This window comes from Elephas maximus, chromosome 5 (assembly GCF_024166365.1).
Source record: "Elephas maximus indicus isolate mEleMax1 chromosome 5, mEleMax1 primary haplotype, whole genome shotgun sequence".
NCBI classification, from domain to species: Eukaryota; Metazoa; Chordata; class Mammalia; order Proboscidea; family Elephantidae; genus Elephas; species Elephas maximus.
In genome coordinates, this window is record NC_064823.1 from 67,559,883 (window position 1) to 67,583,048 (window position 23,166).

At 39.5% G+C, this 23,166-nt stretch overlaps 1 protein-coding gene across 2 annotated transcripts; it reads right to left on the minus strand.

The window, feature by feature from the left end:
* Window positions 1-216: 216 nt before the first annotated feature.
* MEPE (matrix extracellular phosphoglycoprotein) lies at window positions 217-18,949 on the minus strand. 2 transcript variants are annotated; one of them, XM_049887077.1, is made up of 5 exons: window positions 18,926-18,949; window positions 17,006-17,071; window positions 11,946-11,999; window positions 10,661-10,753; window positions 217-1,880 (listed from the first exon to the last, which is right to left on the minus strand). In XM_049887077.1, the coding sequence occupies exons 2-5, from the start codon at window positions 17,057-17,059 to the stop codon at window positions 429-431; spliced, it is 1,653 nt and encodes a 550-aa protein (XP_049743034.1). In that variant the 5' UTR covers window positions 17,060-17,071; window positions 18,926-18,949; the 3' UTR covers window positions 217-428. The 2 variants fall into 2 exon arrangements, with proteins under 2 accessions (XP_049743034.1, XP_049743035.1); XM_049887078.1 differs by lacking the exon at window positions 10,661-10,753.
* Window positions 18,950-23,166: the final 4,217 nt, after the last annotated feature.

Here is a 23,166-nt window from a genome sequence, read left to right on the forward strand (position 1 = left end):
GTTGCCTTTGGAATGAAGCACCACAGACATTAGATTTCCCTATAGATCATTTAATTACGATTACCATATGAGAGATCTTGTTTAATTTATGTCTACAAGAGCAAACAATATTGCAAGGCATTTGTGACATTTGCAAACTTTTGAAATGATACTTGTTTAAATATTGCTTAGCCCATAAACCCTTAATGAGGTTTATGGCTTTAAAAAAGTGCATTATTTATAGCTTTGACTAGAATTTCATACCTTGACCATTAAAATACCAAAAATTCTCCCGAGGAGATCAAGCTTCTTCTTCTTTTTTTTTTTTTTTATCAATTCACTGCTCTCTCCTCCCTTCATGTTATCTGCCCTCAGCTGGCTCTCAGATACGGTCAATTCACAGATGACCAGGTGTTCAAACTGCTATCCTGTTGGTCATTCCTAGTGGGCTAGTCACCATCACTGTCACTGGAACTGTCACTCTCAGATGACTCACTGCTATCATCCTTTCTAGGGGGTCTAGGACTCCTATTGGAATGGGGCCTTCTGTAATGCCAAGAGCCTTTCCTTTGTGACATACCCTTATTCCGTGTAGCACTGTTTTCTCTATGGGGTATGTAATGATTTTTTCGGCCATAGCCGTGTATTACTGCATTTTCCTCATTAGTGGGGCCGTTGTAGGAACCTATTTCATTTTTAATATCATTATCAAGACCAGGAGAAGAAATAGGCAGGCCCTGGCTTCTGCCCTTACCGGAAAATCTCTGCCTTTCTTTCAAGGTTTCTTGGTTCCTGTTAGAATGATCTGCACCTTTTCGAGCGCTACCTTTGCCATTTTTAGGAATTTCATTATACTTAGTGCTTTTAGTTACATCACTGCCACTTTCTTTTCTTCTCTCTTTTGAGGGCGTATGAGGGTAATGAAACTCTACTTTCCCTTGATGAGCATTTTGACTACCAGAATCCACTCTGTTTCCCTCTTTTCCAGGCAGTTCCTTAAAATTGGTACTACCTATGATGTCATTGCTGCCCTCCACAACCCTAACGCCAGCAGCCTCTTTTGTGGTTGTGTCCCTGGTTTCAATGGCATTTCCACCGTTTTTCTCTTTCTCTGGGATCTCATTATAACCCGGCCCTCTCGTGTCAGCTTCGCTTGGGCCTGAAAACTCTGTTTGAATATCTGTACCTTCTAGGTCAGGACCAGTAGCTTCTCCTTTATCAGTAATGTCCTCAAAAGGCTGGCCATCCCCACTGAAAGGGGAGATATCATTGTCGCCTCTCTCTTGGAGATTGGTGTAACCACTGCCTTCGAAATCACTGGGGATAGTTTTGACTTTTGGGAGCTGTTTGCGGTTGTGTTGGATGCGATGGGTGCTTTTGCTTTGGACTGGAATATTCTGGGCTTGGGCATGTCTTTGATGATTCTTTTTACCTTTAGGGAGGGCTTCAGCATAGTTAGCACCTCTGAGGATTTTGTTTAGAACATTTCTAGGCTTTTTCTTTTTGTCATCTTCCCTCAAGAGTGCAGTAACAGTCACTGGCCCCATTAGATGTTGCATGTTATTTCTGACGAGAGCTGCGCTGTATTCTTCTTGCTCATGTTGTTTGCTGATAGCATCGTCTCCATTCTGAGCCCCATTATTTCTAGTGGATTCAGGATAAATGGGCATCTTTAGATCATCATAGGCATTCTCTTTGTTACTAATGCTCTGGTCTTCATGCCGTGTTTGTCTATTTGCAAAAAGATTTTGAGATCTGCTACTTTGGTTATTTTCATTGGCTTCAAGAAGGGACAAGTCTTTCTCTCTTTCCTGGGCAATGTTTTCTTTCGGAGGTGGCTCTTGTTTTCTTCTCTTGCCAGGATGGTGAAGAACAGTATCATCTTTGTTCCTTTCTTCCAGCTAAGAGTATAATTTTCAAAATAAAAATGATTATTTTATGTTAAACTTAAAACCTAACGATTGTTAGTTAATTAAAAACACACCAGATATAATTTTAAAAAATCTATTAGTTAAATAGAGGTTTATCAGTAGAGATCATTCTGGAATTGTCAAAGAAGGCTTCTTGGAGAAAGATGAATGAGCTGAGATTGAAAGATTGGTAAAATTCAGATAGGTGGAAGGGAAGTGTTAAGAATATTTTAAGAGTAAATGGCTTAATTAAATATTCAAAAACAAGGAGCATTTGAAAGATATAAATAAAACCATATGGCTAGAGTAGAGAAATTCTTAAAAAAAGAATGAGAAATACACTTGGAAATTTAGACTGGGGACTGAGTTGGAAGGAGGGCATGATTAAAGACTGTTGTCCCCATCTGGAAAATAGTGAGTTAATATCCTAAAAATAGTTATTTTCTCTCTTTTTTTGCCTTTGCCCTGGACTTACAAAGCATTCATCTGCCTAGAGGAAGGCTTCCTCTATCTTTTCCATTTTTTTTTTTTTTACAGGAAATATGCAAGTAGAGGAACGGAGGCAATAGCTTCTGACCTTCAAAATAGAATTTGGCAGCAAGCAAGTGTTGCAATCCCAGCTATTGTCTGAGAAATGATTCATTAGCCTTCTTCTCTTCCCCTTTGGCATAGAGTAAGCCAAATTCAGTAGTCCAGATCAATAGTTCTCAAATTTAGCATGCACCAGAACTGTCTGAAAGTCTTGCTAAGATGAAAATCGTTCGGCCTCACCCCCGGAGTTTCTTATTCAGCAGATGTGGGCTGGAGACCTGGAGTTTGGATTTCTAACAAGTCCCCGGCCGATGTTGATGCTGCTAATCTGGCCGTTATTGTTAGACGCTGTGGAGCTGATTTTTTACTCATAGCAACACCATGCAACAGAGTAAAACTGCCACATAGGGTTTCTAGGTTTTAATCTTTACGGAAGCAGATTGCCAGGTCTTTCTCCTGCGGAGCCACTGGGTGGATTCAAACCCTCAAACTTTTAAGAACAGAGTAGTTAACCATTGTGCCACCAGGGCTCCTTGCTGGTCTGGGTACCACCCTGAAAACCACTGGTCTAAGACATAATTTTAAGTGTCAAAGTTCCTGGGGGAATAACAGGAGGAAAAGAAGATAGTGGACGAGGAGAGGGAAGTGTTAATGCATGTATCTCAATTTGTCGTTTTTTGCCTGGGGGCTTTATGAAGATGCTGCTTCACAGGCTGCCCTTTCCCATCCTGGGGTGTAGCCAAGCTGCAGTAACAACGTGGTCAGGAAGAGGAGGGGCTGAGACTGACTCTGCCCTATGCTGCTTTCTGTTCCCGTGTGGCATAGGCTAGACAGTGATGTCTCTGAGAGTTTAATCAGGAGTTTTCTGGAGGGTGTCACAGCAGAGGGGTGAGGTGACTCGAAAAAGAGAACTGTAGATGGACCACATATACAAGGGACGAATGTGAGCCATATCCAAAACAACAAAGAACAGTTTCCATTGAATTGATTCGGACTCATGGGGAACCCATGTGTGTCAGAGTAGAATTGTGCTCCACAGGGTTTTCGGGGGCTGAGTTTTCTGAGGTAGATCGCCAGGCCTTTCTCCCAAGGCACCTGTGGGTGAACTCAAACTTACAACCTTTCAGTTAGCAGGTGAGCATGTTAACCATTTGCACTTTCCAGGGACTCCATCAAAAACAAAAACCAAACATACACACACACACACACACAAACCAAAAACTCCATTGCTGTCAAGTTGATCTCAACTCATAGTGAGCCTACAGGACATAAAAAAAAAAAAGGATGTGAATCTTTACAGAAGCAGATTGTCACATCTTTTGGCAGATTGGCTGGTGAGTTTGAACTGCTGACCTTTCGGTTAGCAGCCCATTGCTTTAACCACTGCACCACCAGGGTTCCTTACCTAAAACAAAAAAGGGCCTAAACTGCCTGTGAGAGCTAAGGGAGGCTGAATCACCACTGGGCCCCAACCAAAACTACACAGATTGGGTCCTAAGCTATACCACCTAGTGAATCCATTTTAGGATGTCAACGGGGCAAGCAGCACCCAAGTGGTCAGGCAGCATTGTTCCAGAGGCCAGATAACAGCATGCATACCTGAGGACCCCAAGCCTTCTTTTCGGCCATGGTATTAGCCGTGGATGTATTAATGGGGAAGAAGGAGGGGGGTGAGGACCTGAGCAAAGAGACTATTCTTTAAATACTTAAAGAACTATTTAAATTATTAAATAAGATTAACTTTAAACAGTTAAAAAGGTTGAATTTAAGTTGATTTCTGCACCCCCCCACCATTCACTAATGGGTAGGGGCTATTGAGGAACAGTGCATTGATAGACAAAATAAATAACAAACTTTCTTTCTACCCCAAAGTCTTAGAGTAAGCTAAAAGTTGCAACCCATAGGCCTTTAGCTAGTGAGTAATAAGAAATTAAAATAAGAGGTATTTACTGAGGGACCAGGACATGTAAGAAACTGGGCCGGGTGCTATATGTTCTAGGCAAACCTGATTACTTATTGAGTGGCAGAGACGACAGTCCTGCAAGATATTGTAGGGTATGGGTAGAGTGGGACAGAGACCTCATATCCAATTGGAATTGTCACACTTGCACAAGTGCCTGAGATTTGTAGAACCTGGGATGCCAGGACAAAGAATTTGGGTTTATCTTGCAAGGGATGAAGAATTAGTGAAGGTTTACAAGCAAGAGACTCACAAAATAAAAACCAGGGGTTTAAGAGGGGAAGGGGTTAGGAAGGACAGTTAAGAGTCTGTTGCAGCTTCCAGGAATCAGATGCAAGCATTTGGATTAGGATTTTGTCAAAGAAAAACACTACGAAGAAAATAACCTTCTCTTGGTGCCAGAAGGATCAACAAATCTGTCTTGGAAGGCGTACAGCCAGAATGCTCATTAGAAGCAAGGATGGCGAGACTTCATCTCACATACTTTGGACATGTTATCAGAAGGGACCAGTCCCTGGAGAAGGACATCATGCTTGGTAGAGTAGAGGGTCAACGAAAAAGAGGACGACACTCAACGAGATGGGTTGACGCAGTGGCTGCAACAATGAGCTCCAGTGTAACAATGATTGCGAGGATGCGCATAAAGTTGCTATGAGTTGGAACTGACCAAACAGCACCTAACAACAACAATTGGTGCCCAAATAGAAGGGGACTTAATGAAAATGGAGCCCTGGTGGCGCAGTGGTTAAAAGTTCAGCTGCTAACCAAAAGGTCAGCAGTTCGAATCCACCAGCTGCTCCTTGGAAACCCACTGGGCAGTTCTATGCTGTCCTAGAGGGTCGGAATTGACTCAGTGGCAACAGGTTTGGTTTTTATTTGTTTGTTTTAATAATGAAAATGGACTGAAATGTAAACATGTAAGAATGAAGACAGAAGGAAAAGATAATAAATATTAGATGTATAGATGTGGATAGTATAGGCTGTGACTCAAAAAGCAATAACCAGTTAGAGATAGAAATTTGGGGTCTCTCAGGGGTCACCCAGTATAAGCCCTTTCCAGCCTTAAATCTCTTCCACAGTTTCCCTGACCTGCGGTCATCTGTCCTCTCATTGAACGCTTTACTTTTATGTCAGACCTTTTCACTATGAATAATTCTACCCTTTTCATGTTTATTTATTTATTTATTTTTTTTTTATCTGCAACTAGAATCCATTTTTCCTGTCATAACAATTATTAATGTTATTTCTTTTTTCATATGCCACGCTTCCACATTTGGAGCAGTTTAGTTTTCCTTCAAACTCATTTAATGCTTTCTCCAGGTTGACGCTTGCAGTTCTCTGTTAAGACACTATGCTCAGACCTGTTACCTTACTAAAAACCAAAATCCAAACTTGTTGCCATTGAGTCGATTTCGACTCATAGCAACCTTATAGGACAGAGTTGAACTTCCCCAAAGGGTTTCTAAGGAGCGGCTGGGTGGATCCAAACTGCTAACCTTTTGGTTAGCTGCCTGAGCTCTTAACCATTACCTAACTATGTATACCCTTTACCTTGTGGGGTCTCAAAGCAGTCCCAGACTCTGATATGATCTGATCAGCTCTGAGGACACAGAGCCTATTAGCTCCCTACCCTAGCCACACTATCTTTAGTAATGCAGATTAATTTTGTGCTGTCTTTTTTGGCCACCACTTCAATCTGTTGGCTCTTGTTGAGCATATGGATATCATCTTAGATGTGTTAATTAAAGATGTGAAAATAGATGAGAGCTCCCAGACAGAGAGAAGAAGAACAGTCAGCCGAAAGCTCACATTTATGGGGCAACTGTATAGGGAAGATAGCAAGAGGAGACAGAAAAAAACAGTATGCAAGGAAGCCTGGATCATAGGGAACTAGGTTTAATGAAATAACAGGCAGGAGTTGCCAAATGGTCTTTCTCGATCCCTCAGTCAAGTGTTTATTGAAAAACAGTTATAGTATGAAAAGAACATAGTAGTAGAATTAGTTGCCCAACACTGCCATTTATGAGCTGTGTGATCTTGGCAGCCTCATTTGATTTCTCTGAGCCTATTTTCTTAGCTATAAAATAAGAAATGATACCTAACCTTTAGAGTTTTTAGGAGAATTAAATGATTTTTAATAAATGAGATAACACATGTAAAGCTTCTAGCACAATGTCTATCATGAAACAAGTACTATGTAAATGATGGACCAGTTGCCATCGAGTAAGATTCTGACTCATGGTGACCACATTGGGTCAGAGTAGAGCCCTGCTCAGTTTTCAATGATTGATTTTTGTAAGTAGATTGCTGGTTTTTCTTCTGAGGGGACTCTGGGTAAACTCAAACCTCCAACATTTCGGTTAGCAGCCATGCCTATTAACGGTGTACACCACCTAGGAACTCTTACAAGTGACAGTAGCTATCATTTCATACAGGATTGCATACAGCCCTTTATCAAACAGTAGTTTCCGTTCTAACATAATGTTAATGATGTTCATTTGATTATAGGATGTGCAGCTGTTCTCCCAGTCTCTGTTCTCTAACATTGGTTGTTGTGGCAGATGAAGGTGGATTAATTCCGGACCCTTCTGCCCATGTACTGCCTGGATACTACCCTCTGGTTGTGAATCCTGGAAGCTTGTGGCCCTGATACTATGTTATTTAAAATGAATTTTCATTAGATTTTATTTTTTTCTGCCCAAAGAAAAGAGCCCTGTTCCATTTGGAAAATTCCTGCTTTTATATATGTGTCTTATTAACTGTTGGGAGCAGTGGGGAAATCGCTGAATCAGCTTACACTTCATGCTTAAGATGAAAACGGTTTATAGAAATGCCCTCTACTCCTATTATGCTGGCTAATACGCACTCTGTACAAGCGCTAGCTTGTAGTATTTTTAAGTTGAAATTTGAGATGATTTATTTGTGGGAGTTACGATATCATCATTTCTTAATTTTTTATATTGGTTGGTATCTTCTGAAAATAGGTAAGTTTTTTTATTTTGAAAAAAGATACTAGAAAGCAAGCTTTATGGTAAGTTATTTCTCAATAAAAAGAATTTTATACGTTGAACTTATATTTAAAGTCATTGAGTCTTGGAATGTTTTACTTGGGGGTTTCTTTTACAATCAAGTTCATCTGTTCATTGCTAAATTATCCTTTTGAGTAAAACTAGTACTTTAGAAAATTAAGATCAAAATAATTCCTTTGTAATTTTTCTTTACTCTAGTAGCATATGGTAAATAACTGATGATACTGAAGAAAGAAGTCCAAGCTGTACGGAAGGTATCGGAGAAAAACAAGGCTTCAGGAATGGACAGAATATCAACTGAGATGTTTCAACAAATGGGTGCAGCTCTGGAAGTGCTCACTCGTCTATGCCAAGAAATTTGGAAGACAGCTACCTGGCCAACTGACTGAAAAAGATCCATATTTGTGCCCATTCCAAAGAAAGGTGATCCAACAGAATGCAGAAATTATTGAACAATATCATTAATCTTACACACTAGTAAGCTTTTGCTGAAGATTGTTCAAAAGTGGTTGCAGCAGTACATCGACAGCAAACTGCCAGAAATTCAAGCTGGTTCAGGAGAGGACATAGAACAAGGGGTATCATTGCTGATGTCAAATGGATCCTGGCTAAAAGCAGAGAATACCAGAAAGATGTTTACCTGTGGTTTATTGACTATGCAGAGGCATTCAATTGTGTGGACCATAACAGATTATGGATAATATTGCAAAGAATGGGAATTCCAGAATACTTAACTGTGTTCATAAGGAACCTGTACATAGACTAAGAGGCAGTTTTTGGAACAGAACAACAGGATACTGAGTGGTTTAAAATCAGAAGAGGTGCGTGTCGGGGTTGTATCCTTTCACCATACTTATTCAATCTATATGCTGGGCCAATAACCCGAGAAGCCAGACTGTATGAAGAAGAATGCGGCATCAGGATATGAGGAAGACTTTAATAACCTTCGATATGCAGGTGATACAACCTTGCTTGCTGAAAGTGAAGAAGATTTGACGCGCTTACAGGTGAAGTTCAACCTTCGGTATGGATTACACCTCAACATAAAGAAAACAAAAATCCTGATGACTGGACCAATAAGCAACATCATGATAACAGGGAAAAGAATGAAGTTGTCAAGGATTTCATTTTACTTGGATCCACAATCAACACCATGGAAGCAGCGGTCAAGAAATTAAACAAAGTATTGCATTGGGCGGATCAGCTGCAAAAGACGTCTTTAAAGTGTTAAAGAGCAAAGGTGCCACTTTGAGGAGTAGGGTGCGCCTGACCCAAGCCATGGTGTTTTCAATTGCCTCATATGCATGTGAAAGCTGGACAATGAATAAGGAAGATGAGAGAAGAATTGATGCTTTTGAATGATGGTGTTGGAGAAGAATATTGAATATACTATGGACTGCTAGAAGAATGAGCAAATCTGTCTTGGAAGAAGTACAACCAGAATGCTCCTTAGAAGCAAGGATGGCGAGACTACATCTCACATACTTTGGATGTGTTATTAGGAGGGACTAGTTCCTGGAGAAGGACATCATGCCTGATAAAGCAGAGGGTCAGCAAAAAAGAGGAAGACCCTCAATCAGATGGATCGACATAGTGGCTGCAACACTGGGCTCAAATACAGTAGTGGTTGCGAAGATGGCGTAAGATGGGGCAGTGTTCTTTCTGTTGCACATTGGGTCGCTATGAGTTGGAACTGACTTGACGGCACCTAACAACAACTATCTGAAGTGTGAAGTTTCATTTTATTTCTTCTGCTTCTCTTACTAGTTTTTGGCTGCTAACCAAAAGGTCTGTGGTTTGAACCCACCAGCAGATCCACAAGAGAAAAGACCTGGCGATCTGCTCCTGTAAAGATTTCGGCGTAAGAAACCCTATGGGGCAGTTCTACTCTGTCATGTAGGGCCACAATGAGTTGGAATCGACTAGATGGCACACAACAACAACACATACTAATGAATTGTGTGCATTTTATTAGAAGACTGATTACAGTTGTTTCATAAAGCGTGAGACAACTTCTAAACTATGGTATGTGATGGTCACTTTTGCATTGGAGAAAATATATTAAATTCCTACTTTCTGATTACATCATTGACTATATGGTGGGGCTGTGTATCAGCCAGGTAGTCTACTCCCTGTGGTCTGCTTTTCTATCTCCACACCTTGGTTCATGTTATTCTTTTCATGGACAATGGCCTCTCCCACCCACTTCTATTTGCTCAAATCCTACCTATCCTCCAAGGCCCAACTCAATTATTTTTATTATGTAGCTTTCTCTGAACATCCAGCCAGGAAGTCATTTTTCTCTACTCCATGTCCCTAAAAAGCATTTTTTTTTTTTTTTTGCTTCCATTCACATAACATTTTGTATAATAGGTCTTGGGTTATAATAATTTTTGTAACTGTATTATATTTCTTTTCAAACTCTATGGTTTTGGAGAGAAAGAATTCAGTTTTCTCAGTCATTTTACCTCCCATAGTATCTTGCACAATAAAAGGAGCTAGACATGTATTTGTTATGGCATATAAGTTTTAATATCATGCAATTAGATGTAGTCTTAGAGACACCATCTAAAATATGGAGGAAAGAAAATAACACTCTGAGGCGAAAATGCTACTACCATGCGAGATGAAGCCAGACTTGGAAACAATAAATAGTCCTTTTGCTGATGGCATTTTAAGTGGTTTTCCAGCTATTTGGCCAATGAATGTGTAAGAAGGGACTAAGTGAAAAGGATGATTGTCAACCCAGTGACAAGGCGCTTATTCTTTCTCTTCAGAGCACCCTGACACACATGGAGTCATCCGTGGATTAAATTTAAGAGACACTAAGATGTTTTAGTCTCCAGGTCAAAATGATTTCTCCTACTAGCCCTCCCCTCATGAAATCCCTGCCATTAAAGTATATGATAGAATATGTTTAGAAAATCTTATAAAAGACCAAACGTAACTGAGAGCAGTAACATGGTAACCCATGGGCATCCAGTGTGCACCAGTACCACACCTGCAGTCTCAGGTCCTGAGACAGAGCAGGACGTGGACCAGGGCTTGGGACAGGGGTCAGGAAGGCCCTGGAACACTGAGGGCCATATAGTGAGGCCTGAGGAGCTGGGGAGCTGAAGGGAAAGGAACGAAGACACCGAGGGAAACCCCATAGCAGGTAAAAATAAACTTTTGTCTCCTGTACCATTTCCCCGGGAAACAGTAGAGAGCTTAGCTCACGACAAAGATCATCACTCAGAGATTCAGCTTACCTTTATGTCAGTTTGATTTTCTCTTCCCGGCGATGTGTAAACACACTTAAAAATATAATACCCGTGTTTCTCGTGGTGGCCTTTATATGTTATCTACAAAAACACAACACGATACTGAGGTGGGTTTCCTGGCTCTCTTTTTGACAGCACAAGATGTTTAAAACTTGGGTGGAATCTAAAAATTCTGCCTCTGACTACGGGTAGTACTACTTACAGCCACAGGAGGGTGTGTGTTAGCTAGCACCTGAAGATAGCAACTTAGTCCTTTCTCTCTCTTTTTTTTACAGTTGCTGTTGGGTCAATTCTGACTCATGGCAACCCCATGAGTGTCAGAGTAGAACTGTGCTCCATAGTGTTTTCACTGGCTGTGATCTTTTGGAAGTAGATTGCCAGGTCTTTCTTCTGAGGTGCCTCTGGGTGGACACAAACCTCCAACTTTTCAGTTAGCAGCCTAGTATGTTAACCATTTTTACAACCCGGGGCTCCACTCTCTTTTCTGCGTATCTCTAAATCTGTTCTCCATAAGGGTGACTATCAACTGCTCTCCTTCCCCCGGTATATCACCAAATTTCAGTGGCTGTAGAGCACTTGGAAATGTTTTCAGGTAGGAGTTGGCGAGAGGGTTTAGAAGTCAGGTTTTACAGTATTCACGTCTGATATCAAATTGGCAAAACTCACAGCATGAATGTGCAGGGTTTCAAGTTTGGAGATTTGCCTTTGTAATTCTCAGCTGAGACAAAGAACAGAAGATTGTTAGGTCTTAGAACAGAATTCTCAGAGATTGCCAGGAGAAACCATGGGAGGCACAAGTAAGCTGCAATTTGGTAACATGCAAAGCTGAGGGTACTTGTCTCAACTTTCTAGATGTATCTGGAAAACTAACTCTATGTGAATAAAATTTTCCATTAAGGTTTGCTAGCCACCTTTCTTTTTATTTCTGCCTCATTTATCACTTTGTTCCCATGTATGTATGTGGGGAAATATTGGTTACTAGTAACAATATCCAAGATTTTTGCTCATTTAACCCTCTGCAAGTTGTATAGCAAACCATTGTTTCATTTGAAGGGAGAAATCAAATCTCCGTCCCGAATGTTTCCCTGTTTTCTATCACACATTGTGTTAACTATAATACCTGATTAACTAGAAACTGCCAAAATTATGTTGCATAATTTTGCATTTCCACTTTAAGACTCCAAGAATATTTTGATAGCTAAATGTTTCTCTTATTGGCTTTTTTCTTTGCAGAGCTAAAATAGATTTATTTGAGAAGAATATGTCTGTTTACCTTCTGTTCTTCCACACAGCCTTGCTTAGTTTTCTCCGTCTGTGGTTGAAATGTCTAAAAGAAAACAAGAAATAAAACTTTACCAAACAGAACATTCACTCTTTCATTTCTTCAAACAACAAATGCTTCATTTGTTTTTCTGTCTCTGGGTTGTATTATTAAATGTGGAAAATCATTCTGACTAAAAGAAGATGGGCACATTCCTCACATTAATATTTATTTCAGTATTTCAAGAGAGAGTGCCAGCTTTCCTCCATTGCCATTAAACCCATTGCCATTGAATCGAGTCCGACTCATAGTGACCCTGTAGGACAGAGTAGAATGCCCCATAGGGTTTCCAAGACTGAAATCTTTACGGAGGCAGACTGCCACATCTTTCTCCAGAGGAGTAGCTGGGACAAAGCCATCTACACTAGACAGCCACATTCGAGCAAGGGCGCACTGACAAGTGGTGTCAGGGGAGAAGGAAGTATGGCACTGTGGGTGATGGAACTTGGATGTTGTTGGTATCCACTTAAAAAGAAGTTTTCACTGGCAAACTGGGAGTTGTTCAATATCAGTGAACTAAAATCGGAGTTCAGCGATGTGGTTGTACGTGTACATTGACTGTATGTTGTGGTTAGTTGGTATTGAGTTGGCTCTGACTCACGGTGGTCTCATATACACTCAGTGAAACATTGCCCAGTCTCATGCCATCCCCACAATGGTTGGCATATCTGAGTCCATAGTTGCATCCATTGTGTAGTGCCTTCTAATCCAGAGGGCTCATCTTCCAGTATTAGACAATATTCTATTGTGATCCCATTATGGATTGAATTGTGTCCCCTTGAAATGTGTATAAACTTGGCTAGGCCATGATTCCCAGTATTTTGTGATTCCCTACCATTTTTGTTATCTGATGTGATTTTCCCATGTGTTGTAAATCCTACCTCTATGATGTTAATGAGGCAGGATTAGAGATAGTTACATTAATGAGACAGGGCTTGATCTACAAGATTAGGTTGTGACTTAAGTCAACCTCTTGAGATATAAAAGATCTACAAGATTAGGTTGTGACTTAAGTCAACCTCTCGAGATATAAAAGAGAGAAGAGAGCAGAGAGACATGGGGACCTTACACCACCAAGAAAGAAGCACTGGGAGCATAGCACGTCCTTTGGACCCAGGGTCTCTGTGCTGAGAAGTTCCTCAACCAGTGAAAGATTGATGACAAGGAACTTTCCCCAGAGCTGACACAGAGAGAAAGTCTTCCTCTGGAGCTGACACCCTGAATTTGGATTCTAGCCTCTGAGACTGTGAGAGAATAAATTTCTCTTTATTAAAGCCATCCACTTGTGGTATTTCTGTTATAGCAGCACTAGATAATTAAGACAGATACATAGTGTTTTCATTGGCTGATTTTTGGAAGTAGATCTCCAAGCATTTCTTCCTAATCTGTTTTAGCATGGGAGAATCACAGAAACCTATTTATCAGGGGTGACCCTGTTGGTATTCGAAATACTGGTGGCATAGCTTTCCAGTATCATTGCAACATACAAGCCACTACAATATGACAAACTGACAGATGGGTGATAGATGGAGTGTATAAATACAGTAATTGCTATATTGAATTAATTATGATGCTCCGATGGTCCAGTAAGAATAAACCATAGCACATAAAGGTTAGGACTACACCTAGGGATGGGACTTTATTGTTTTCACTCACCTGGTCAGATATTTCAGGGAAGGGAAAAACGGAGGTGGTTAGTTGATTGGGACAAATTCTTTCTCTTGGTTTAATATAAAAGTGTCAAATTTATTGAAGGCACCTGGGGATTGAGGTGGAGAGGCCAGAAACTACAAAGAAATAGACCCAAGCAGCTTGCCCAAACTTTGGGCTTCAGTTTAGTTGCCACAGGGAAAGATACAGAACAAAAGCTGAGAATCTTAGGAGCAAGACTGCTGTGGAAGGAACAGCTGTAACAGTTTAATTCATTCTCAGGATTTTTACTTCCCGATTTCATTTTGAATCTCCTCGCTGTCTCAGATGTGACAAGGGGAACCAATGGGTGGGACCTGGTTTGTGTTCGAATGCCTTTGCTGAAGGGGAAGCAGTCATCATGATGGTACAGTCATCTAAGAGAGAGAAGCTCTCAAGGGAAAGATTAAATAAAGAAGTAAACAGTATAAGGACCATTTTGGCTGGCTGTCTTATCCACCTAGTTAGTCTTCTTAAAGATCGATGTTTTGTTTATTCAAAGAGATTGTTTCTTGCAATGAGATGTTGGTAATATTCTGCTTGTTCTCAGATTGATTTCCTATACTTCTGCTCTTCCCGGGGCCGACCCCTACAAACAACATTTCCTAAGTGCCTTTGTCATACGACTTCAGTCTGAGATTGGCTGATGGTAGCTGTGGCCTGAGACTGGAGGGCAGAAGGAGAGCAGAATGTCTGTTTGGATCTGCACCCCAGGAATTGGATGTATCTCCTGTGTGGTGCTAGTTCCTGCTGGAGGTCTCCATCCAGAGCACTGGGAGCACTACATCTCTCCTCAGTCCTCCAGCCCTAGGAGTGGCAGTGGTCTTCTGCAGAAACGAATCTTCGAATTGGGTCAGCACCCTTGGTTTGTCCTTTTTGTTCTTTCTACACTTTGTAACTAGTTCCCCACTGCCCCTCCCCGCCCCCCCCCCCCCCCCAAAAAAAATTCCTCTACTGCCATGGACTCTGTTTTCTTGGCTGGACTGTGACTGAGAAAATTATCTTAAAAATATAAACTCAAAAGTTTATATTTAGAAAAAAAGTTTAGGATAAAACCTCCCTGACTGGCCCCCAAGACAGATCTGCCTAATATTCCACTCTATGCTAGAGATAATAGTTTGACAATAACACCTTGTATTTATGTAGCACTTTACAGTTTATAAATTGCTTTCACATGCATGATCTCATTGGATTCCCATGATAACCCCTGTGGGATAGACAGACAGTAGAGGAGACAAAATTGCCTGCACTTACATGGTTAGTGGCAGGAACAGAAGTAGAGAAGAGTCTTTAACCTAAATATTCAGTTTTAGAATCCCAGGATTAAAATGATAAATTTTTAAAATGGCCTGATACATGGAAAAAAAAAAAAAAAAGCCATATTTATTAACAAAAGGAATTGTTCCTATAGCTTATATTAAGTACTTTCCAGGCATGTTTTGTAATTTTCATTCCTTATTCGATTTCTTTCTTGACTCTTAAGAGTTTAAGGTCTTGCACATGTACATCAGACAATTGCATTATTCTTAAAAAAAAAAAATCAAAATAAAATAGTTCTGGGAATGGGGCTATGGGAATAAGAAAATCTAAAAAGGAGATGGATAGGTATTACACAAAAGAAAGAAATGGTTTTGGGTATTAGATATCTTCTTATAGAACACACACACGTAGGTATATATACATATGAATATATATATGTATGTCTTAAAAACATTCTTGATGGTACAGAATACAGAATATCCCAGTACCTTAGTGTAGTTCATGATTTGTGGCACCTTAGGATAAAGTCCTTTTAGTCGAATTGCATATTGGTCAATATTAATTGAACTGCATGACTCGATAATTACCTTTTATTTTCTTCCATTTTAAATTGTTTTGAATTTGGATTATAATTCCAAAACATATGTAAGTGACTCATTATTTACTAATTTCTAATACCACCTATCATTAATCATTAGTAAATAATTTAGGTAATTGCTAAAATGGAATGTATAAATCTGAAGAAAAGTATCAATTTAACTATTCACAATTCCAAACTTTGCTCAGCCTCTTTCATTTGAAATAATTCCCTCTCCCTTTTTCCTCCATACCCACTTGACCATTTTCCCTTGCTAGAACGTGGCTCTGTAATTGAGATGGTATTGTCTCCCTCTGGGGAGGAATGCTGGCACCCTCTTTTGACCAGTGGTCACTGGATCGATGTTGACATAACACATTTACTGGAAAATGGTCAGAGAACACAACTCCAGCTGTTCCTTAGGAACGTGCTGCTCAAAATAAACTCATCTTCAGTGGTTGGATTGGGCTGGGTCAGCCCGACCTGCCCTACCACCATCATGCCCTAGCGGGTATCTCTACCGCCCTGCTTGAGCTGAATTGTGTGGACTTGGCCTGGCGGATGTGTATTTTAAGCAGTACAGCCCCCACAGGACTGTGAGAAGACGTGCACTGAGAGGAGACATGCTTCCCCCACTTCTGCTGTTCTCATCCTTGTCAGTCTGGTTACCCAATCGGTCACCCACTCACTCAAGATCTATATTTAAGTATTCCTGGCAATAGGATGACTAGCTGTTTCTGTGATTCGTCAGCTGAAAGAGTTACTGAAAGAGCTTAGGATGATTTTCAGACATTATCTAACTAGCGCTGTGTCTGCATTGCAGAAAATATCTGTAACACTCAGCATTTTCACAAGATAATTTGGTCGCATCCTGAATACTCATCTACGTTGAGTCAGAAAGAAGAAAAGACACAAAAGAAAATAGAAGTTTCATTTGGGTGAAGCTTAGGAATAATTCTTCTCATCTTTAGCCTTGCTGTTGATGGAAAATGATTAACAGAATCCTGCAATGTTGGAATGTTGCAAGAAATACAGAAAAGATCTCTTCTCTTTGTCTTGCCGTTTATTTGTAAAATCTAGTTGGTTAGCCTTCAAATATTCAGGCCAAATTCTTTGTTTTTAGTAAAATATTGAAAGGTTGTCTTGACACGCTTTAATATGAGTCTCTGAGTATCAGTAATTAGTGTCGGTTGATTTGAAACACTGTGCTTCACTAAGCTATTGGTTTTCTCAAAAATGCCATCTTCGGTGTCACTTAAAAGGCACTGTGGTAAAGGTGGCATCTGATAATTTGGCAGATACTAATTGAGAGCCTCCTTTGTGACAGGTGTTTGTGTTAAGTGTTGGATGATTTCTGTTTACTTGGTACTTTATTGTAACTGCACTAGGTCAAATGCTTCTAACTTAAATAAGCATTACTTACAAAATAAATAGAGAAAGAGAGCAAAAGATTAGGTGATGCATAACTGAATTCATAAATGCTTACTGGTGCTGCCCAGGTCAGACCGAAAAGGAGCAGTCCCAAACAGACAATTTGCATCTTTGAGAATCTCTGTAAAAAATAATAAAATTTTACTCTAAAGCAATATCAATTTTAAAGTGCAGCAATAGAAATAAAGAAAACACAAAAGTATATAAATCATCCTTCCCACTAGCTGCCCATTTCCTTTTGTAAGAAAAAAAAAAATCTATGTAAAATTTATCTATACTTAAGTGTGGCTACTTTAATCTAGGACCTTTCATATGTCTAGTTATTTCATTGTGAAAATAAAAATTGTTCGAGGGCATTAAAACAATGAAGTTGGTTGATAGAAATGAATTTTATAGACATAATTATTTGATCAATAATCATTTCTGACTTTTCCCTCTTGTTTTTAGAAAGTCATTGTTTAATTGTTCATATAATTCATGATGACATTAAATTAACCTAACAGTTCATAACAGACTCTTGAAATGAGTCTCTTTGGGTAGTAGGTTATACTGTTGGGAAGGAAATCTTGCCAGCTACCAGGATGGTGAACCAGCATATGCCCTCATATTCATTATCATTAGTATATGAATTAGTAATCATTCGTGCACTATAAATTGAAATAATTATGTAATACTTAATAGCCAGCATTTATTGAATACTTAAAAAGAGCTAGGCGCTATTTTATGAATTTTACAGGTATTCAATTATTTGGGCCTTCCAACAACCCTAAGAGGTGGGTGATATTACAATTCTTATTCTATAGATTAGGAAATAGGCACAGAAAGTTCAAATAACTTTCCCTTGATTTCACAGGTGTTAATGAGCAGAAGCAGGATTATATAGGCAATATCGCTATAGAGCAAACTCTGGTGGCGTAGCAGTTAAGAGTGACGAATGCTAACCAAACAGTCGACAGTTCGAATTCACCAGGCAGTCCTTGGAAACCCTACGGGGCAGGTCTACTCTGCCCTATAGGGTTGCTAGGAATCAGAATCGACTTGACAGCAAAGGGTTTTTGGTTTTTTATAGCTATAGAGCCAGTGTTCCTAATAAAGACCTTATGCTATCATTAATAAGTTTCTATCCTTTTATCTTATTACAGAAAAATCCACACGTAGTTGACTTAAAGGCAAATTATATTTTATGATGGGCTCAACGAAATAATGTTTAAAACACTAACATTTGGTTTTGCATAAAGGTACACGTCTATATTTTGGTAAATATACTAGGAGGATGTAGGGTTCACTTGAGTCAAGTAACCATTATATTGAAAAAAAGTCCATGTAGTCTTGGACTACTAATCCGTTGGTTTTGGTGTATACCAAGTACTTCCATAACTGCCACAGGGATACATAACAACCAACAAAAGAGTTAAAAGTTCCCACCACTCTGAGATAACATAGGGGAAAAACAATTTTCATGAGAAAAATTGCCCTAAATGTCTTTGTAATCTTTAAACATTACAAAATGAAAATATTTATATACAGAAACAAATGTAACTTTCAAATATATTCTAAAATCCTAAATTGTCTTCCACAATAAAACAATTTTAAGGATCTATTTATTAATTCTAACTATAATTTAACTTTCCAAATGTTTTATACATCAAGATAGATGAGGTTTGAAAGTATGAATACAATCAAACTCTCTATACTCTGGATTGTAAGTACAGGATAGAGTGAAAGTACAGTATTTGAGTTTGGATCTTGATAATGCTGAGGTCAAATCAAAGAGAAAGTTGCTACCAAATCATCAATTTCAGATTATGATTTCTAAAGCAGTCAATATTCCACAACATGCTCAGTATAGAATATTTTTAATTTGCATTCATTTAAAAAAAAGCAATATCCCTATCAGATGGCCAACATCTTGAAAATATAAACAATTATGTTATAAAGCTATTTGCTGTCAAATACCTCAAAAGAGTCAAATTACCTGGAGTCTTTTACCTTCAGAATATCTGGATTCTTCTGCAGAATTAGCAGTCTCTGGGCATTTTGCTGAAATTTAAGGTTTGTTAGAGTTTCCAATGGCCAATCAGCATTCGGCTCACTTAGCACCAGCAAACAATTTGTTACCAGTGGCCGCAGATAACCATAGGGGGCAAAGTAATTTTAATCTAAAAATGTTTTTGTGGTGGAAAGCTGCTATCAAATGTTCCAGCAAGTGGAATAAACAGCAAATATAAATACCTCATTTGGATGTCATGTTGTCAGATAATTAGAATTGATTTCAGTACTATTAATTAGGTCTGACTGGATAACAAGTTCATAAATGGAAAATATTTTAAGAATCCTCTTATGTAGAAAGTTTATAATTTCAATTTTGTCTGAGTGAAATTCAGGAACATTTCACAAAAATGTATTGAGTGCCTACTATGTGACAGGCATTGGGGAAAGAGCAGTGAACAAAAAAGAGAGAGAAAAAATCCCTGTCTTCGCAGAGTTTACAATCCAGTGGGTTAGGCATATTAAAACAAGGTAAATAAGTAAAAAATGGTAGATAGTGATAGATAGTAAGAAGAAAAAATATTGCAGGGAAGAGGAAATACTGTTGGAGGTGGAAACACTGGGTGGAAATTTTAGAAAGTCCAGGGAAGGCCTCATTGAGAAGGGGACTTTTGAGTAAAGGTCTGTAGCCATATGAATAACTGGGGGAATAACATATGAACGCAGACGGGATAGGAAGAGCAGAGCCCAGAGTCAAGAGACTGCTGCTTGTTCCAGAAACAGAGAAGAGGCCAGTTTGGACTACTAATCCGTTGGTTTTGGTGTATACCAAGTACTTCCTTAACTGCCACAGGGATACCTAACAACCAACTGAGCAAGGGGGAGAAAGGTATTAGCTGGCAGAGGATTTAAGCCCTTGCAGGCCCTGGTGGTGAAGTGGTTAAGAGCTACCACTGCTTACCAAAATGTTGACAGATCGGATTCACCAGCTGCTCCTTGGAAACCGTATGACACAGTTCTACTCTGTCCTATTATGGCCTCTATGAGTCAGAACCAACTCGACAGCAACAAGTATGTATACATAGGTCTTAGCAAGGTCCCTTAGTGGCACAAATGGTTTTCACAGGACTACTAACTTCTTTTTTACTAACCTAGAGATTGGCAGTTCAAACCCACCCAACAGCACCATAAAAGGAAGGCCTGGCAATTTGCTTCCATAAAGATTACAGCCAAGAAAACTCTATGAAGCCGTTCTACTCTGTAACACATGGCTCACCATTGGAGTTGGAATTGGCAACTGGTTTGGTTTTTTGTTTTAGGTCTTAGGAAGGGTTTTTTTCTTCACTCTTAGTGGAAAGAAAGCCCTTGAAGGTTTTGAGCACTATTAATTAATTAGGTCTGACTGAATAACTAACAAGTTTATAAATGGAAGACATTTTAACAATCTTCTTCTGTAGAAAGTTTGTAATTTCAATTTTGTGACAAGGTCTAACTTATATTTTAGCAGAATCACTCTGAATGCTGTGTTGAGAATGGACAGAAGGAGGAAAAGGGCATACAGACCAGCTGGGAAGCTCTTTCAATAATCAGAGAGAGAGAGATGAACCAGAGTGGTGGCAGAAGAGATGGCGAGAAGTGGCCACATTCTGAATATATTTTTAAAATAAAACCTACAGAATTTGCTGGTGAACCAGATAGGGTTGTGAACAGAAATCAAGAATAAAGGATGACATCAAAGTTTTGCCCTGAGCAACTGAAATAATGAAGTTGCCTTTTACTGACATAGGGAAAACTGCTACTTTTGGAGCTGGTTTGGAGGGGAAATGATGGGAGCATGGGTTTGGAGATCTGTTTTGCCCAATCTCCCTACCAAAATCATGATTGTAATAGTTGGGGAGATTCCATTCAGTCTAAAAATCTCTATTATAATACTTGGAGGGGTTACTTACTTTAGATATATGAAAGTATCAGTAAAAGACTACGTAAGAATTATTTAACACATATTTTTTAAGTGATGAGAACTACTACTACCTACAGTAAACAAAATTCTAACAGATATTGGAAACCCTGGTGGAGTAGTGGTTAAGTACTACAGCTGCTAATGAAAGGGTCGGCAGTTCGAATCCGCCAGGTGCTCCTTGGAAACTATGGGGCAGTTCTACTCTGTCCTATAGGGTCGCTGTGAGTCAGAATCGACTCGACGACACTGGGTTTTTTTTTTTTTGGTTATAAATGATATATGAGATTTGAGTGCAAACTCCCAACTTTTTCCAACTCAGAAAATGGCAAAATAAATAAGACAAAACCCAAACCAAAACAACCAAACAACAACAACAATTGTTTTGACTGAGAGAGCTTGGATAGGTTGAGAGAATGGTGTCTTCTTCATTCAGGCTGAATCCCTCTTTTCATTTTATCCGAATTCTGTGGATCACCTGAGTGTCAAGCTGATTTTTAAAACAGTTGCCAGTACTAGAATTTGAGCTATTGGGCCAGGATATTAGGATATCCAACCATGGATGTTAGAATACTTGAACATTGTCATTGACAATGGCAACAGCTAACTTTGGAGTCAAACAGACCTGAGTTCAAATCTTGACTCTACTATTTAATTGCTTTGAGTCCTTAAGCTACTAAATTAGATTCTTCATCTGAAAATGGAGACCGTAGTAACAAGCTAAACTTCTACTGAATGATTACTATGATACAAGCATTGTCCCAAGTGTGATGCATTAACTCGTTTAATCCTTACAGCAACTCTATGACGTAGGTACTGTTATTATCCTCCGGATGTTAGTGATGACAGACAAGACAGTTAAGTGACTTGCTCAGCATCACATACCTAGTGAGTACAACAGCTAGAATTTGAAAGCAGGCAATCTAACTCCAAAGTGCTGCACTTTAAAAACCAAACCCACTGAGGTCAAGTTGATTTTGACTTAAAGCGACACTATAGGACAGAGTAGAACTGCCCCATAGGGTTTCTACAGCTATAAATGTTTATGAAAGCAGGCTGCCACTTCTTTCTTTCAAAGAATGGCTGGTAATTTAAACTCCCTGACCTGTCAGTTAGCAACTGAGCATTTTAACCTCTGTGCCACCAGAACTGTACTTTACTGCCTCTTTAAACCAAACCAAACCAAACCCAATCCACTGCCATCGAGTTGATTCCAACTCCTAGCGACCCTACAGGACAGAGTAGAACTGCCCCATAGAGTTTCCAAGGATCACCTGGTGGATTCAAATTGCTGACCTTTTGGTTAGTAGCCATAGCACTTAACCAATACTCCACCAGGGTATGGAGCATAAGCATTAAATTTAAAAATGCCAACAAGGAGTTTGGTCCAGTACCTAATTTTATAATTAAATGTTAGATAAAAAATTGCTACTGACCCCACTCACCATTGCTGTTATTAAATAATTTGGTATTCAGATGACATCCTCCTCTATCTCCTCTCTGTTCTCTGTTGATTTTTCTACCAGGTCTTCTTCCATGACTTACTTGATGAGGGGGAAAAGCAATGAAACGTTGAAAGAGGCAATAGGGTTGAAGTTTAAGAGAAAGTGGCAGACCATTTCTCTGTCATTGTTGTTAGGTGCCATCGAGTCGTTGCCCACTGGTAGCGACCCCATGTACAATGGAACAAAACACTGCCTGGCTCTACACCACCCTTACAATCGTTGTTATGTCTGAGTCCCTCACTGCAACCACTGTGTCAATCCATCTCATTGAAAGTCTTCCTCTTTTTCACTGACCCTGTACCTTACCAAGCATGATATCCTTCTCCAGGGACTGGTCCCTCCTGATAAAATGTCCAAAGTACGCGAGACCAATTGTCACCATCCTTGCTTCCAACAAACACTCTGGCTGTACTTTCTCCAAGACAGATTTGTTTGTTTTTCTGGAAGTCCATGGTATATTGAATATTCTTCACCAACACATAATTCAAATGCATCAGTTCTTCTTTGTCTTCCTTATTCATTGTCCAGCTTTCACATGCATATGAGGCAATGGAAAATGTCCTGGCTTGGGTCAAGGTTGACTACCCTTGACTACAGTTAGTCCTCAAAGTAACATCTTTGTTTTCAAAATTTTAATGAGGTTTCTTGCAACAGATTTGCCCAATGCAATATGTTGTTTGATTTCTTGACTGCTACTTCCATGGTCATTGATTGCGGATCCAAGTAGAATGGAATCCTTGACAACTTCAAACTTCTTTCCATTTA

Excerpts from the sequence above, each read along its gene's own strand:
- MEPE (XM_049887077.1), bottom strand. The coding sequence starts at position 17,059 with ATGCAAATTGTCTGTTTGGGACTGCTCCTTTTCGGTCTGACCTGGGCA. Across the intron at positions 12,000-17,005 it reads GTCTGACCTGGGCAGCACCA|ACATTTCAACCACAGACGGA; the intron begins GTAAGCATTTAT and ends GTTTTCTTTTAG. Across the intron at positions 10,754-11,945 it reads GCTGTGTGGAAGAACAGAAG|ATAACATATAAAGGCCACCA; the intron begins GTAAACAGACAT and ends GTGTTTTTGTAG.